The sequence below is a fragment of the Aulonocara stuartgranti genome, assembly GCF_965226115.1.
Source record: "Aulonocara stuartgranti genome assembly, chromosome: 22".
Classification (NCBI taxonomy): domain Eukaryota; kingdom Metazoa; phylum Chordata; class Actinopteri; order Cichliformes; family Cichlidae; genus Aulonocara; species Aulonocara stuartgranti.
In genome coordinates this window covers 20,513,742-20,531,761 of record NC_138957.1, presented here as the reverse complement: position 1 = coordinate 20,531,761, position 18,020 = coordinate 20,513,742, and the positions used below count along the sequence as shown (strand labels likewise).

The 18,020-nt window shown below is 44.1% G+C and overlaps 1 protein-coding gene across 4 annotated transcripts in view; it reads left to right on the top strand.

The window, feature by feature from the left end:
• The window catches only part of pag1 (phosphoprotein membrane anchor with glycosphingolipid microdomains 1), a 61,234-nt gene that overhangs the window by 25,976 nt on the left and 17,238 nt on the right, over nt 1-18,020 (top strand). For 2 of the 4 annotated variants that reach the window (XM_082521406.1, XM_082521404.1), the window contains 3 exons: nt 10,944-10,979; nt 13,679-13,910; nt 15,834-15,891. In XM_082521406.1, the coding sequence (XP_082377532.1) occupies nt 13,723-13,910; nt 15,834-15,891 (246 nt within the window). In that variant the 5' untranslated portion in view covers nt 10,944-10,979; nt 13,679-13,722. Of the gene's footprint in view, nt 1-4,672; nt 4,888-10,943; nt 10,980-13,678; nt 13,911-15,833; nt 15,892-18,020 lie in introns of those variants that run through there. The other 2 variants (XM_082521405.1, XM_082521407.1) reach the window with 2 other exon arrangements.

The window sequence follows — 18,020 nt, the reverse complement described above, 5'->3', positions numbered from 1 at the left end:
TTTGCACAAGTCTTAGAACTTTAACTTCTGCACATTCTCCCACTTACCACTATTTTATTGAGTCACAAAGCTTCAGACTAGCTCACCTTTATCAGGTACAAAACAATTTTCATATTATCACCCACACACAATTTTACAAACGTTTACTTCAGGTAGCATTCGATCATCCATCAATTAGGGAATATTACCTGGTGAACATGTCAGGTGTGCTAAAAATCAACATCAGCTTAGTGATAAAACATCCACACGTCCTCTAAAAGAAAGAACTAGTCAAGTCATTTTCCGTTCCACATACCAGGAGAAACCTGGATACATCACTACATAAATAAAAGATGTAATGTGTAACTGCCCCTCAGAAAAAATGGTGTCCGTTAAGCCCCACCTTTGGCTTTGTTTTTTAGATCATTCTGAGCACCTGTGGCAGAAAACTATCACAGCTGAGTAGATAAACAATAAGTGCTTCATTTGGTATAAAAATATCCATCCATCTTCATATTCAAGTCAAGTTGCAGGTGGACGGAAACATTCCCAGCTGTCATAGGACTAAAGGCAGGGTAGACCCTGGAAGGACAGACAACCATTCATGCTGACACTCAGCAGACAATTAACCTGACCCGTGCATCTCTTTGGACTGCTAGAGTACGTGGAGACAACCCACACAAGCATAGAGAAACCGGCCTCACAGGATCTTCTTCCTGTGAGGCAAGAAGGTGTCTGCATCACCGTGCTAAAAACATACATTTAATATTCTTTTTTCTCCATAATAATTATCATCAAAATTTGTTGGCCTCCCTAAACAGATACTGCCGTGATTTCGAGTTAAGGTACAGTTTATACGGCCTGATTTGACTTAAAGTCTGCAGGCTCTGCATTCCTATATGAAGCACCGCCCTGAGGCAAAGTAAGAAAGGTGTGGGAGGTGTAGTTTTGTAAGCTAGGGACCCTCCACTAAGCAGTTCTGATGGTATAAAACAGGTTTTTCCTCCACGTTTCACCTTTCTATGTCCGTACACGTCTGTGAATAATATCAGTGAGTGTCACCTCTGTGTGTGTCCTGCTCTCTGCTCACATCACATCTTGCCACATTATCCACCCACTGCGGCAGGGTGGATTTGCCACTGGCCACCTCAGCTTCCTTGAAAGTGTCAGAGTGTGAAGGTGCCTCACTTGCATTTTCCTCTCGGCCGGCTGCCCGCACACTGAGCGCGCTCTAATATATTCTTTCTCATCACTCACTCCTCTCTGCCTCCACCTCGTTCTGTCACGCTGATGTCTGCCACTTGCTAATTGGTTCATCTCTATTCCAATGACTCTGTGTGCGTGACCATTTTCGGTGTATTTTTTGAGTCTAAATTCCCGAGTGTGGCTTTGTGTGTGTGTGTGTGTGTGTGTGTGTGTGTGTGTGTGTGTGTGTGTGTGTGTGTGTGTGACTGACAGCAGATTTTCTGCCAGCCGGCATCCTGTTTACTGCTCTGATGCACATTCAGCTGGTTCATTTGGTTTTCAGCCCTCCCTGGGGACACACAGAGCCGCCCCCATTAACTGATTTGAGAAGGGCTGTGGCAGCCACTGCTGCTTTGTAAATAAATATTCTACCATGTTACATATTTATTATACACGCTTTGGCCCTCTAGTTCATGTAGCTGAGCAATAGTGTGTTGACGACACAGGGTTCAGCAGTGGGATTATGCAGTTTTTGGCTTCAGTTGTGCCTGTTACGTTCAGAGCATAATTAAGTCTCTGCTGGAGGCTGCAGGCAGCCTGCTGCAGCTACCTAGGTTAGAAATATTGGTAAGTAAAAGTGTTTTAAAACCTCAAAGTCTCAACAAAGGTTCCTGTTTTGATTACACTGTGCATATTTTATAAAGTTTCATTGTGAGTAGTGTATTAAAGAGCTTCACGGGGCCTACAAACACCCTGTCATCATCATCTCCTCAACCGGTTCGTAGACAAGCGGCATCATGTTAAACGCTCAGCAGGTAGCTGTGTCTCAGTCTTTTGACTGAATTACAAACAGATTTCACAACAGCAGTTGTCTCAAGGTGGGGCGATCGTGGCTTGTGGGACGATCGTGGCTCAAGAGTTGGGAGTTCGCCTTGTAATCGCAAGGTTGCCGGTTCGAGCCCCGGCTCGGACAGTCTCGGTCCTTGTGTCCTTGGGCAAGACACTTCACCCGTTGCCTACTGGTGGTGGTCAGAGGGCCTGGTGGCGCCAGTGTCCGGCAGCCTCGCCTCTGTCAGTGCGCCCCAGGGTGGCTGTGGCTACAATGTAGCTGCCATCACCAATGGGTGGATGACTGGATATGTAAAGCGCTTTGGGGTCCTTAGGGACTAGTAAAAGCGCTATATAAATACAGGCCATTTAATATTGTAAGGTAAGCACTTTGGCGACAATGGAAAGGAAGAACTTCCTTTTAACAGGAAGAAACCTCCGGCAGTGTCAGGTTGAAAGTGTATGTTTACCATAAAGACTCAAGAGTCACAAGTGAATAAGCATATTTCCCAAAAGTCAAAAAATATAGACTTTGTTAACAAAAACAATAATTTTGTGCATATTCTCTCCATATCTGCTTTTGATTTTCCTACTCTCTGTTTGGAAGTCCCCTCTCCGCTCACCGCTATGAAAAATGGAATAACCTCTGGTCTGTGAAATGAGAAATCAAATGGAATTGTGAAAACGGTGAAGGCAGAGCTTCATCTGTGCTGTTGCAATCTTCGTGTGTTGCTCAGGCGTGTGCTGCTTGAATTTAACCAGAAATCTGAAGATAGCCGTCTGAAGGTTGCCACGTCTTGCAGCATCCTACCCCCCTGCTTGGCATGGGGGGTAGGATGGGGGTTGCCATTTGTTTCCACCCCCCACTCCCCACCTGCCGGCTGCTCCTGATTGTAGATGTGCCCTTTGAGTTCCTGCAGGCTTCCATATTTTACCATATCTTTATGGTCCAGCTAGAAGACGTGTTGAATATGCGATGGCGAGCTCCAAAGAGGGACGAGGCTTCTGAAAGTGCAGCCGAAAAGGTTTAACTGCAGATTGTTAAAAGCCAGGGTTGACAAATGGGACTGAGATTGGACAAGAGCAGGGATATAAATGGCAGGAAACTGGGGGGGAAAAAGACAAAACATAGGATGTGGAAGAGGGGGTAAAACCAGCAGAGCCGGAAAGGGTTGGATAAGGCTCGTACGTGCATTTGTGTGAAAATTACCAGCCTGTTAAAGCATGTCTGAAAAATGTGTTGCTCTTAAAGGTCAGAGGCCATGACAGCACGCCTCCTAGTACTCCTTTAAAAGCGCACACGTACACCAATTAGCAAAGCAGACTTTCTACTTAAGCCCCAATGTGTTATAGAAGCCTTTCGAGAGGCTCAGACCCACCCCACCACCACCAATGGCACCGTCTGGGTCATCTAATAAACCCGCCCCTGCTGTTGTCCGAGCCTCGTAAAGATGGATCACATTTCCATTTCAGTCGCAGGCGCACACCTCCGTTAATCCTTTTTTTGGCCTGTGTCTTTTGTCCAAAAGGGTTGGTGTCACAAGGGGAGATAAATGAAGTGGCATGTGGCAATTTTCAGAGCAGAAGCAGCGGCAGCTTCGGAGGGTGGTTTCAAGGCTTTGAAGAAGAAAGAATTACATCTGTGGCTGCTTGCATCTCTGACAGTGAAAGTGTGCGTCTGGGTTGTCCATGTGTCACCTCAGTGTGATAAATGTGCATGGGTTTGTGTGTGCGCACGTTCGCCGGAGCGAGAACAGGCATCTGTTGCATATCATTAGCAGCTTTTAGAATGAATTACCTCAGTGGATTCCCCCCCCCCCCCCCCCCCCACACACACACACACACACACACACACACACACACACACACAGAGCACCCTTCATCCTATTCCATCCACCCTGATAATCCCTTTATCTTGGCAGCTATTCAACACATAAAGGGCCAATGCCACTGAATAATGATGCGGTCATATCTACTCCTCGCTCGCCCCCGGTGATAATCTTCATCTGGGGATGACAGTGATGGAGAAATTTTATGCATGCGGTCGTTCGGAGTTGAATAAATCTGATTTCCTAATTTCTGGGCCGGGAGCAGGAGTCAAAACAAGCCACGGCACATGTTTGCACACACAAAAACAGGCACACTTTACAGCCCACATCCAGGCTGTCCCTCCTCAAATTCCCAGAGTTCAATCCCCCCACCCTCCTTCTGCCCCTCCAGCCCACCGTCAGTGTTTGCCAAGAAGGTCACTTACGATGTGAGTGACAATCCCTGAAATCGTTAAAACAATCCATCTCCTTTTTTTCTTTTCATTAAAGGCAGCATGCCTCCATTTACATATTTGGATGACATGCCCGGCTGGTTTGTTTAATTGCTGTAAGCTGGTCGGCTGCACAATTACTAAAGTTGTTTTTGTGCTTCAGCATCTTATTATTAGGCGCGCAGCGCCGCCGACACCGAGCTAATCAATTTGAAACAACGGCAGACGTCTTTAATGCCCGAGCGGGGATAATAAAAGTTGCTTTGTCGAGGCACGCGTGGAGGCTTGTGGTGCAGATCGTAGCTTGCTTCTTGAAATTTCAGTTTGCTTTTTCCTGCAGAGAAGCAAAAAAACCACAAGCACGCGTTTGTCACATTCAGAGGGGAGTTTAGGGCAGCAGACAGTTACAGTATATGTTGTAGATAGGTGATGTTTTTGACAGCAAGAGTACACTTCTGCTTTTCAGCGGAGGGAGTGTGTGTGTGTGAGAGAAAAACAGTGGAAAGCTAAAGATTAATCGCAAGTAGGAGGAGGCAACTGAGCGAGGTCGAGAAAGCTGTTCACCATGAGGAGGAAAGAAGGGAAGGAAAGGGAGGAAACGAAGCAGAAGTGAAATCGAGATGCTTGCAGTATTTGTGAGTGAATATTCTTTTAATAGTTTGTGTTTTCCGTGCTGCACACAGACAAACATTGTTGAGGTTAATTGAACAAACGCTCACGGACTCAAGTCCTAATGATTTACATGCAGAGCAGCTGCCTGGGGCTTTGGCAAGAAAAGGAGAAGAAGAAGATAAAGGAGCAGATAAAGTAAGAAAAAGGGGAGGATAGTCTACCTCTGATGGCAAAAATGTGTGAATTTTGCTCAGGATACAGTTTGTGAACCTGAGATCTTCCCTTTGCCGCAAAGAAAACATGTTTTGTTAGCTCCCAGAATGCCAGAGGTTATCCAGCCAGGCAATCAAATCAATGCTTATTGCCCATCCAATTAGAGCCCGGCAGCTTCTGGTTCAGCTGCATTTCCGAGTGCGTTTGAAAGAAATCTCCCTGGGCCTCTAAAAAGACTTTGGGGTCACCACGGAAAACTGGCACAGGAAGGCAGGAAATGTGGCTTTTCCCATGGGGTAGTGTGACATTAAGTGGAGGCAGATTTTACAGACGCGCACGCATGTTTACACAATCCTCGCACATATGCCCAGAGCCTCTGTGTACTGCAGTGGCTCCGCGAGGTCAGGACAGGTCAGGGAAAAGCTTTGGGAGAGAGAAGATGTGTCATTTCTGGTGAAAGCTTAAGACACATGTTGCTGTTTCTGTAGCCCTGCAGCTGTTTGGGATTCAGGAAGAAGGGAGTTGGCAGTGAACTGTTAAAATTAGCCCCCTTTTTTCTTAAGATTCTGTATACGAAAGTTAAAAAAGAAGATACATGTGTAAATGTAACCCTGTGGACTTAGACGATGTAAGATTGGTTGGTTTTGCACCTTTGTGCATTTCCTTTAATCTCTTTGGATCATTACAAAACGTTTACATGCTTCATATTTCACTTACATGTCCCCGGTGGGAAATGATTGTGAATGCTACCGCCAGCAGATATAGTTACTGCAGCTTGTAAGAAGGAGGGTCGTCATCTTGTGGGTGAATCTATAACAAATACACACGCACGCACGCAAATTTGTAATATGAGAGAGAGAAAATGAGGCAGCCTTGCTAAATTATGCAGTTTCAATTTCCCCATTTAGGGAGGATAGATCAATTTCTCAGACTAAAACCATTAACCCTTAGGATGGCTGGTGTTGCCATGGCAACACTCTTATGTCTCTTGATCGCAAGCACCTGTTTTCATGGGGACGCACCATTGCTTTGGCTCATGCGGGCGTATGCAGCGATCAGTGAGTTAGACTGTGCGAGGCCTGGATTGCACGCACACACACACACACACACACACACACACACACACACACACACACACACACACACTCACTTTCCTGAACTGAAACTTGACGGTTTCTTCAGTTGCAGTGATGGATTTGAGTAAGCAGATCCTGCAGCACCTGCAGGCGTTTCTGTGCATGTGTGCGTGCATTTAATTGCATTGTCTCAGTCAGGGGCAGGGTCCCTTGTTGCACTGCATCCTGTCGGGGAGTTGTATTTCATCTACCCTCTCTGGGGATGGGTGTGTGTGTGTGTCACAGTGAACTACTGCTTGCCTATGCGGTCTTTCTGCTTTTTCTCGCCATGTATTTTTGTCTCGGCTTTTATTTTACTCCTCCCCCTTCTTTATTTCTTCTAGTAGCTGTGGTTTTTCTACATCTTTTTCTTTTTTCTACACCGTACACTTGTTTTGCTTCTTTTTCCCTTTTTCATCTTCAATTCTTAACCCTTGACATCAGTCCCCCATCCTTCTCCTCCCCTCCCCCATCTATCTCACCCCCTCCACCGAGCAAATGGCCCTCCGGTCAAGTCACAAGATGCTCAGTAGTGTGTTTGGATTTCATGGAGCATTTTTTTTTCTGCTTTGACACAGCCTGCAGGAGTGTCTGCATGCATCTCTGTGTTTATCATGATAATGCTGCCTATGTGTGCTTCTGTATACTAATGTGTGTGTGCGTGCATGCAAATGTCATTTGCACTGATTGGGAAGACTAGGAGGTCATCAGTTTCCCTTAACCATGTCCACATTACTCTGATGCTATTATGCCAGCAAAGGGAGGCATTGCAAGCATATTGCTGCTTTCCACTTTATCGAGATGGCTTTAGAGCACATTTGGTAAACACAGTATTTCAGGGGTGAGACAAAAGAAGCATGGCAATGTCGCATCACATCCTCTTAGAGCTGAATAATCGATACACTGGCACGAAGTATCGACGTTTTTTATTAAATCATGAAGGCGCTCCAAAGGGATTCGACTTAGCAGAGTCTCTGTGACTCCTCTTATCAGTGCTTATCAAGTGAATGAGGATGGCATGAACTGAAAGTAAGCGAGGACAAAACTCACACGGGAAAAAAACGTGGACAGCAAGTCAGAGCAAATCAAATGCCCAGATTACTGAAGTGGACTAACATTAATGCACAGACAGTGTATTATACAGCAGGAATGGAATGAGAAATATTTATGTTTATTGCTTAATGACATTTTAAGTGCCTTACACCTACAGCTAATTTAGAGTCATTAATTACACGTAGGACCTGGAGGAAAACCATACAGTTGCATAACTTTACATAGAAAAGCTCCAGCTGCTACTTTTGGGTGAAGAATCCCTTTTTTTGAGTGTGTCTGTATACCACGTTTAGCTCAGACTTGCAGCATAAATCAGGTTCAGATCATGTTCTAGCCATGTGACTACCGTGTTCACGTCTGCACAGTTAAAACAGTTTGATTTAAATCACTGCCATGTGCCAGATGTTTAAAAAAAATGTTTATGTTAATTATTATGTTTTGCAGTATTTGCATAGCGTTACTTACCTCTAGCAACGTCTATTAGCTGTGAAAGCTACCGGTGATCATAATCTGGTGTGACTGCTCCATGAAATTAAAGTTTGGATGGCAGGAGGAGGGCGTGTGGCACTATGCAGGCGGACGTGCAAGGCAGCATTCAGCATGTTTAAAAGCTATTATGTGGCAGCCTGTTCATATCAGATTAGAGTCTGTGGGTAGCAAACACAGATGTCAGTAAATCTGAGTAAAATGCAGCCTTTGTTTTTTCCCGTGCAAATGTGCTGCACGAAGCACAGACGTTAGGGGTAATTTCTAAATCACATGAAGTCCCCTGGGGATACTAATCCTGTAGGAATGGGGCTTTACTCTGTGATTCCCACACCAACTGTATTCTCGTGGTTAAAATATATATATATATATATATCTTTGGATTATGTTTAGCCCCTGCCCCAAAGTGCATTGTTGTAATCCTACTGGTCAGAAAGGTCACCGAAAATTATCATCTTTTTTATATACTCCTATTGTAAAGATGGATTCTGCATAATGACCCCCACTCCCATCAGTGGAGAATGATGTTCAGAAGCAGAAGTCCTCATTGTTTGCAATAAACCCCTCTCTAGCTCCTTTTATGATGTTTGAAAGGTTACTTGGGTTTCCTGCAGAGCTCCACACGAGCACGACTTCTTGAAGAAAGTGGAGGCTCTTTCTCTCCCGAAAACTCGATTATTTATTATTGTGGAAATGCCTCTGGCTGTCCTTTCAGAAGCTTTCCCTGGGCTCATTTCGCTGCAGACATCCAGCTGTAAACCTTCCCCATCTGCGTGCACCCAGAGGACCCTGCAGAGGGAGGTGTCACACGTGCTGCGAGAGTATACATGGAAACCGAAGCGCCGCTTTCGCCTGTGGATGCTAATTTTTCTTCTCTGCATTTCCCTGCCAGTGACCTGTCCAGTAGACAAAACTCCCACACACCCACACTCAGAGTCAGGGAAACGCTCTTCCTGTAGAGCAGCACAGCTCAGATTAGATGCCGTGGCTTTTTGGCTCTGGTGTCTTGCATATAAAGTCCTGCAGTGGTCTGTCTTATGATTATGTCAGGTCTCAGTGTGTGTGGACAGCTGGGTGAGGGTAAAATTTGGGCTTTTACCTTCGAATTTCCAAACACATTCCTTCTAAAATGACTTTTCCAGTCAGTTATTATGTGTAAACAGAAGACATCCACACTGATTGTCTCCGTTCCAAGGCTTCTGCTTTCTTTCATCAAAGCCAGGGAGCACTTGGAGAAAGAAGAGTGACAGCAAAAGAAAGCACAGTTGTAGTCGTTGGCTTGAAGTCTTGTATCACATAACGGTGGCCTGTGGAGAGCTTTCCGCTGTGAAAAAGATACTCGGAGCTTTAATGTGTAGTGTTTATGAAGCATTAAGGAAAGAAAAGTATGCTTTGATGACAGAGCGGATGGTTTATTCTACGCATATTTTGTACACAGCAGGGTACCCAAAGTGGTATCCAACTTCTTTTGCTCTGGGAGTAAGATGATAAATGTAAGACTTTTGCAGAGAGAGTTTGGTGCCTTGGAATAGTGGAAAGTATGGGAATGGCCTCATGTGCCAGGAATTTACTCTAAGTCTAAATATTAAGACTGTATAAGTGAGTGAAGGAGTGCCTTAAAGGCGTTTTATATTTATGTTGTAAGCTTGCTATCTGCAGTCTTTCTAATGGCCAGCAGGGGGTGACTGCTCTGGTTGGGGAAAAGTGTCGATTGTATAGAAGTCTATGAGAAAATGCTCCTACTCATCACTGGATCTATGACCTCAGTAGACAGGCTCATGGTGAGGTCATGGTCTCATTTACTGGTTTTAAGATTCATTTCATTCAGTATGATGTTTATTTTGTCATTTATGGTCCAATATAGAGTAAAATAGACAGAGTACACTTTGTCCTTTCACTGCTTTGTTATTGACAAGGTGCAGTTACGCATGTGTGCAGCGTCCTTTGGTTTCTGAGTGAAATCACTCGTGACCTTGAAGACCTTGGTGTATGTAAGCCAAATTTAAATGACAGTTAAAGATGACCTCAGGCTACACCCCTGTAACGTTTTACTAGGATACATTCAGAACTTTTCAAACTATTGTGTTATTGTGTTTTGCTTTTCGTATTTTTAATTTTATGCTCCTGTCATACTGAAAAATCTTATCTGAGAAATCCAAAGTTAAGTGTTAAAGTGGGGTTTGCTTACATGTGTCTAGAGGCTGGTTAACACTCCTGACACACCACTCACGCATCCAAAAACAGAGGTCTGAACTGTCTTTCATTCCTCAAACCTCAAACTATCCTTACAACCTGTTGCTGACTTTTTCAAGAAAACACCGCCTGAAATCTGCCATGACACACTGAAGTACTGAAGGACATTTCATAAGTTTGGCTTAGTGGTTCCAGGATTAGTTTTGATCCACAGAAGCTAAATTGAGTCGAGCAGGATACCCTACCGTGCTGAACACGCCAAAACCACCAGTTACAGGCTCGTGATCTCCTACGAGTTTCTTTCACAAAACATCCCTGCGGAGATTTATTTATTTATTCCTCCCTTTTTTTCCACTCAACCACCATAAATAGCGGCGATGGGTAGAAGGAAATGTTGCCATGGCGACACAGCGCCGTGGCAGCCGGTAATTATTCTGGTTTAAGTGCCAGCGCGAGCCGCGGGCGAGCTGGCACGCAGCGGCAGATAGTGACACCTGGACACGAGCCTCTCAGGCGAGGTCAGATACGGCGTCTGTGAGGTAACTGTCCCAGGGGACCCCAAAGCATTCGGACTATTTTTAAGTCATTTCAAGCAAAATCAGAGTGTATAACTGAACCTGCACCCTGTACGTGTACAATGTAAAATACTGCAGTGCATACTGCGCACGTTACATGTTATGGGACACAGTTGAGTGATGATGTCACCTGGTTATTATCTTCTCGGTTACATGGGCTGACTGATCAATACATCGCATGTGTGAAAGATGCAGTGCTTATTGTGTGTACTGCATACAGCTAGTGTGTGTTTGTGCATGAGAGGTTGCAAGCAGCCTGTTGTCCAATATGTATTTGCTATGGGCATTAAAAAACAAACACTCAATAGCCTCGCTGCTCTCCCACTCACATGCCTGCCCAGCCTACATCTGTGCACGCACACACACTCGCAGGACAACACCACCCTCCAATGATAACATTAACTCATCTAACCCCCCCCTTTTTTGTTATCTGCTCTCTTCCAGGCAAGGCCGACCTGACTAATCATCCAAGGTGTCAAGGTAAGGCTTTGTTAAGTCTGTTGGTGTCTCGTACCAGGCGCACCTGTGTGTTTTTGTACAGGGATAAACACAATCGGCTTTCTGACAAAGGCGGGAATTCCTCAGCGTCTTCTTGAAGAAGACGAAGGCGAAATTAAAACTGCGCTCTGCAGCTCCATCTGATTTGCAAACAAAACTTCCATGCTGCTCGAATACGACGAGTGCTACATCAGCTCCCACACTCCCCAGTCACATTAGCATAGGCGAGCAGAGAGACACAATGGAGTTTTTCACCGCCGGCACAGAGTACACACATTCTTCGCACACACATACACTCCAGACAGGAGTTTGGCTCCTGCACTCTCCAAGAAAAAAGACGAGGGAAGATAGGTTGTCATGTTTTTGTCACTGCCACTTGCCACCAGGTCTGCTGTAGCTCTCTGTTGTGCTGTGACTGAAAGGAGAAAGAGTGTGTGCGGTTTATTTTCGCTCCCATTTTTCATTGTGCGGTTTCACTCCTTCTCCACACTGTCTGCCCTGAACTATTTCTCTATCTTAGTCACGGGAGTGCACGACATCCCCTCCCTGCACACACACAGTGGGATACAAACCACCCTCTCCACATTTATTTATTTTTATTATTTTAGGCTCACAATCCCTCCCCACCCTTTTGTGACTCACCCGCAGCTCCACACAGCCCCCATAAATCATCCGTGATAAAATCAGGGGTTCCATCAGTTCAGCTAAACCCAACTTTAGCTGTTAGACGGAGACGTGATGAGGTTTCTGATGCTGTGCGCAGAGCCCAGACACCAGTTGTTGGAGGCACTGTTGTGAGGGCCACTGCAGCAGACTGAGGCAGATCGCTGTCTGCACTGCGGTCTCACACTGCTCGCTTCTGCCACCTGCTGGTCATGTCTAGTCAGTGTGTGCAGTTCAAATATTTATAAGGAATGTTAAAGAATCTAAATGAATTAGCCAAAAACAGCAATTCATTTATTGTAGTATGCGTCTCTGTAGTTGGAGCTTCACAGGTGTCCAAGACACAAAACAGCTAATGCACCTGGTGTCCTCTGTTCCACTAGGCGTTGGTGTAGTAGCTTATTTAAAGTCACTCTCACAGATAATTAAGAAAATAGTCCAGTAGTTTACATGTGCATTTCAATGTACCAATGTGCCAATCTCATGACAGCAACTCAGTGCATTTAGATGTGTAAACAAGACGACCGGCCGAAGTTCAAACTGAGCATCAGAATGGGGGAAAAAGTAATGTCAGTGACGCTGATTGTGACATGGTTGTTGGTCTGAGTGTTTCATAAATTGCTGATCTATCAACCACCTCTAGGGTTTATAGAGAATGGTCTGAAAAAGAGAAAATAACCAGTTAATGGCAGATCTGCGGGAGGAAATGCCTCCAGAGTAATCAGATTGCAGTCCGATAGAGCCTCTTTGGGTTCAGGTAGAACAGGAGATTCTCGTCGTGGATGTGCAGCCGACAAATCTGTAGCAACTGTGTGAAGCTCTCATGTCAACATGGACCAAAATCTTGTTGAATCTATACATGAAGAACTGGGACAGCTGACCTGTGCAGTCAAAGTGACAAAACAAAAGCGAGTGTAGAGGTTCGGTTTTTCTACCAAAGAAAGCCAAACATATTTTTACATTTTAGAGCTGATATTAAAGGAGTTTAGACGAGATTTGAGATGAAAACATTTCCTACAGCGTGCTGGGCAGCATAGCCAGGAAATATGGAGGGTTTCCTCTATTAAGGTGTGTCATTTCTTTGAAAAGCATAAGCAATGTTGAATATTTTTAGGGTGTGTATCATAATCACCTTCCATTACATCACGCAATAACAAGGAAATAATCCTCAGATGGTGACTGTTGCTGAACATGACAATGAGTTCACTGTATTCATATGGCTTCCCACAGGCACCAGATCTCAGTCTAATAGAGCACCTTTGGGATGTGGCGGAATGGGAGATTCCCATCATGGATATACAAATGTGCAGCTGTGTGATGCCATCATGTTAACATGGACCAAACACTGAGAAGTGTTTCTGGCACATTGTTGAAGAAAAAAAAGGAGGTTCCAACCCAGCAGTGGCAAAGTGTCCCTTTTTAGCTTTTCAAATCTAAAGTTACACATTTTCACTCTATTTTATTTAAAAAAGAAAAGAAAAGAAGAAGAAGTCACCCAGTGGACACTTGGCGAAGCAGTTTTTTGCCCGCAGGTCATATTTTGGAAAACTTCAGATTTCTTTATAATAGCAAACAATAAAAAGTCATTATTTCTGTTTCTGTCTGCATTCGAGTCAACCTGGGTTTGAAAGATTCATAAGGTGTTTATAAACAGTGATTGTCTGACGAGCACGATTCGCCTTTAGGTTTCCATGATAGAGCTTTAAGGTGGCTGCTGAATTCAAATTCTCCTCTCAGTATGTTTTCCTAACAAACAGAGCACAGCTTGCACGGTTTGGCTGACTGTATCCTTCAGTAAACGTTGCTCCTCCTCAGCCAACGGCGATCTCTCAGTATCTGCTGAAAAGTTAAAAAAAAAACGCTGCACAAGTTTTTTTTCACATTTAAAAACATAAAAAAATCTACAATATACGTCATTCCTGGTAAAACTGTAAAAAATAAATAGTTTTGCTTCGGTTTAAATGTGATTGTAATTTCACATCTACAAAAAAAGTTTTGTTTTTCTCGTGTTTCCCCAGCTGGTACCAGTCCGATGTCCTCTTCCCCCACAGTGTGATGTGCCATGGCTCCGGTGCTGAGTGGAGTGTGGTGGGGGCCGGAGGCAGGCGTCGTCGGGTCGGGGACGGCAGCTTCTACTGGTGTGGCGTCGTGGCTGGGGAGCGGGCAGCTGATCTTGATCGTCACCCTCAGCATCCTCACTGCTTTGCTGCTGGTGTCGGTGCTGCTGCTGCTCTGCGCTAGCTGCCAGGGGTGAGCGCCATCACCAAGCAAACACACCCATATATGCCGTGTACTGGTGTTATTGTCATCGCTGTTAGGGCACGCTCACATATCAAAAAAAGCTTCACTTCCTGCTGTGTCAGCTATCCAAAGCAGATCTGCTCTGCTGGGAAATGCAGACAGTGCACAAATACCTGAGAGGCCGTTCTTAGCTACAGTAATTATAGGTACAGCAGCAGTACAGAGCAGTGCTGCTGAGTAACACTAAAAATGCCCTCTAGGGTAGTAGGCCATAATTATTTAATTAATAATTATGAATGGAAGCATGTGCTGTCTCTAAGCAGCCGTACACACTCCCATCTATCTATATATATAAAAGAGAAACACGTTTCCTTGTCATTTAACTTTCCTTTCGTGTAATCCCCGTAAAGAGCTGATGCAAGCAGACTCCAAATAAAGCAGCACAACTGAAACTAAAAGTTAATTTGACCGACTTAACGACCCAGCGCGTAATGAAGATTTAATGTTAACGAGTCTACGCTGCGAACTTCGCTATAGTGCGTAAAGCTTTGTTTTGTCTCATTGGGATTGCACTGAAGTAATGGCTAAGAGATTAATGAGGCATTTACTTTGCGGCGTGACGTGACGGGCTGTATATTCAACACAAACGCCCACCTCTTACGCAGCGGTTCCAACGTGTGGGATTGTAATTGTTTTTATATGTAGCCCCCAGGAGCTAAGAGAAGTTTTCAGATTTGCAGAGGTAAATAAAGAAGATGTCACTTTTCTTCTCATGTAGATGAGAGCAGAACATTCGAAACAAGTATAATGCAGTTAGATATGCATCAGCTCGCCGCAGCCTGTTTTATGACATAAAGTCAAATTTGATTAACCCGTGAATGAAAAACTAAGTGTCACAGCAGCATGAAAGCAGTGTTGCACATGCATATACATGCAGTCTTTATTTGTCCCTCGACATAGCTCCTCCTCCTTTAGAGCAACTTCTTCATCTGATTAGAACAGGAGTTTCGAGGTGGAGCTAAAGATAGACAGTTGTCTATCTTTAGATGCCCACAGTTAGATTATCTGTTCTCAGTGACATCACAGAGAGCCAGAGTAGAACAAAAATGTCTGAAATGGAGTGTTTCTGAGCAGGCTGAAGGCTGAGCCTCACAGGGTTTACCTGCTCACAGCAGGTCTGCCTTAACCTCCTAGGACCTGGCCTCCACATATATAGACATCACATTTTGGGTTGTCTAGACCAAAATACTAAATTTTGCTCTACAAGGGCCTGATATCCACTGACGAGGACATTATACTGCCACTGTTTTATCGAAATTTAAAACAGATGTCCCCTTATGTGGATCTTATTTTTCTCAGAAACAAAAAAATCAGGTAATTCTTTGTTTTTACATTCATCAGGTCCCAATCAGCCCAAATAGCAAAGAGAAATTTATAAAGCCATTCCATGAAAGAGTTCAGGTTTTAGGAGGTTAAAGCGGACGTGTCTGAAGGAATGTAATATTTATTAGTGATGGTTATTATTACATTTTACTGATCCCAGTTCAGTTGTTTTTGTTTGAATGTTTGATTTAATTTTAGATTACTCTAACAGAAGAAAAAGGAGTGCTATTTAAAAAAGCTATAAAGCAACAAATGTAATAAATAAAACTCATATTTGCAAATTAATATTTGATTTCTGTGTTTTTTTTAATTTGTCAGAAGATTCAAGATTAGAATTTTCTTGGATTTATTTGATGGTTGGGTTGAAAGCATAATATGTGGAAGAGTTGTACAATTATAAAACAGGTTTTTGGTCCCTAATCTGGAGGCACGCTTTGCTTTCACAGTTCTTTGCATGCACAGCTGAGCCCCCGTGTTTAGCTGTGCAGGCTGCTCTAACACTTGATGTGTTTCTCTGTTTTCTCATCTCTCCTTTCTTCTTCTCTTCAGGCAGAAGAAAGCGGTGAATGGACACCCAGCGGGAGATCATCAGAGCCTGGTGAATGGAGTGAGTTTTTCCTTCAGGTTTCCACAGCCTTTTCTCTCAATATATCAAAGCTACAGTCCTGAAGAGGAATGAAATAATAATGTTTTATTTGTTTATTTTTAATAGCAAGGATGCATACTAACACTGTTACATTTTTAAAAAGTCAAGCGGTGTGTATGCAGGACTTCAAGGCACAGTTTATTTGCAAAACCTGTCTGTGGTTTGGTTTTTAATCTGCAAGGTCCATTATTTTAGCCTTAACATAGGAAGCTCTAAGGCAGGTATTTGAGGTCTGTGGGTATTACCTCTGAAAGACAACTAATCAAAAATGGTTTCACACTTTGCTGTTTTGCAGCACCAGCTAACACCAACCCCCTGGGGGAGGGGGTTAATGACAGTGAATGAAAAGTTGATAAAGTTTGTTTTTGTTAAATGAATTCAGGCAGGCGTGTCTCTATGATGTTCGCAGACGGCATTGGTGTCTGTAAGAGTAGGGAGCAGGTTGAAGAGAGATGAGGGTTTGGAGACAAAGTTTAGATGATTTGGATGAGATGATGCTGAATATGGAGCTCACAGGCAGGAGGAAAACAAGACCGCAGAGGAGATTCATGAATGTAGTGAAGGACATGCAGAGGGCTGGTGTGACAGGGGAGGAAACTGGGGATAGGGTGCCGATGCGCTGTGGCGACCCCTAACGGGAGCAGCTGAAAGAAGAACAAGTAGAGCGAACAGCTGAATGTTTTCAGGCTTAATCATAGTGTGATTACACTCATACACTGAAAGGCACTTTTTTTTGCATAAAAAATATTTTCTCTAAACATAATTGTTTTTTTAAAAGATACATCAGGTCAGATTTCAGGAAGTTTAAGAAACCGTCAGCTCTTGCAGTCAAAGATCAGCCATTTGGTTTAAACTCTGTCAAAATATCGACTCAGAGCCTTAAACAAAAGCACCCACGCATACTCTTCTCATTAGTCCAAGTGTGGGAGAGTGTGTATCTTTAGTCAGGCGCTGGAGCGATCGGCAAGTGGAGCTGTGGATAGAGTTTAGCTGCGTGCCTCCTCAGTAACACGCGTGCACACTGACACACATCTCCGCCCTTACGTGACGTCCTGTGACACTAGAACACACCCTCCGACTCTTTGCGTCGTAACCCACGTCGATCACGCTGACACAGAAACATACAGAGAACAAAGCCTCCCTGCGTACGGCTGATTGACAGCCTCCAGTTGTTAGCGAGAGGTTGTTTCTGAACGGCTCACGGCTGCCAACAGGGAAGTGGTTTCTCCCGCTAAGAAAACACGTGGGAAACTCCACTGCCTGCTCGTCACATGTCACTTATTTTAATGTCGTGCTGCCTTAAAACAGAAATAAGAGGGATACTATTAAGAAAAACAAAAGATTATTATTATTTGTAGAGTTGACCTTTTACCCCGTGCTATGCGACGCTCATAATGATGCGTGGCGAACGTCCGCTATGTCCTTTTGAAGACTGTGTAATGGGCAGAGGTAGTCATTACAAACTACTATAATATTGATGCTTCAGTAACCAAGCACCACTTAAGTGTGACATCCACTTACTTTCTTATTCTGACTTCCCCTCTGGGGGTTTGTGTGTTTATATGCGTGTGTGTGTGTGTGTGTGTTTGTGTGTGTGTGTGTGTGTGTGTGTGTGTGTGTGTGTGTGTGTGTGTGTGTGTGTGTGTGTTCTTCAGAGCCTTTTTGCATTTGATTGATATCTTCACTGCAACCTTTAAGCATTAGCCCAATTGCCAGGTGATCAAATTGTTTCAAGAGGGACCCATTTGTACGACGGACCGTGTCGTAGCCTGACAGGTTAAATGGGGGTTTTTGTCTTCGTGGTTGAGTAGATTAACTCTTCCTCGCTGAGCTGCAATCTGTCTGTCTCTCCTGCAGCCAGCATCAGTGAACGCTGTCCCTCCTGTTTCTCCCCATCGTTAGAGAGTTCAAGTGTTTTAAACTCACAGGGTGCAGATTAACCAAAATTAGTATTTAAGTCAGTTTAGATACAGGAAGCACCCCGTGGAGGTCCATCAGAAGCAGGGCAAAGTGATCCGTTTTGTTCTAAGAGGATTAAAGACCAGCCTCTGTGATTGTTTAGCAGTTGCTCAATCAGTTTGATCACAAAT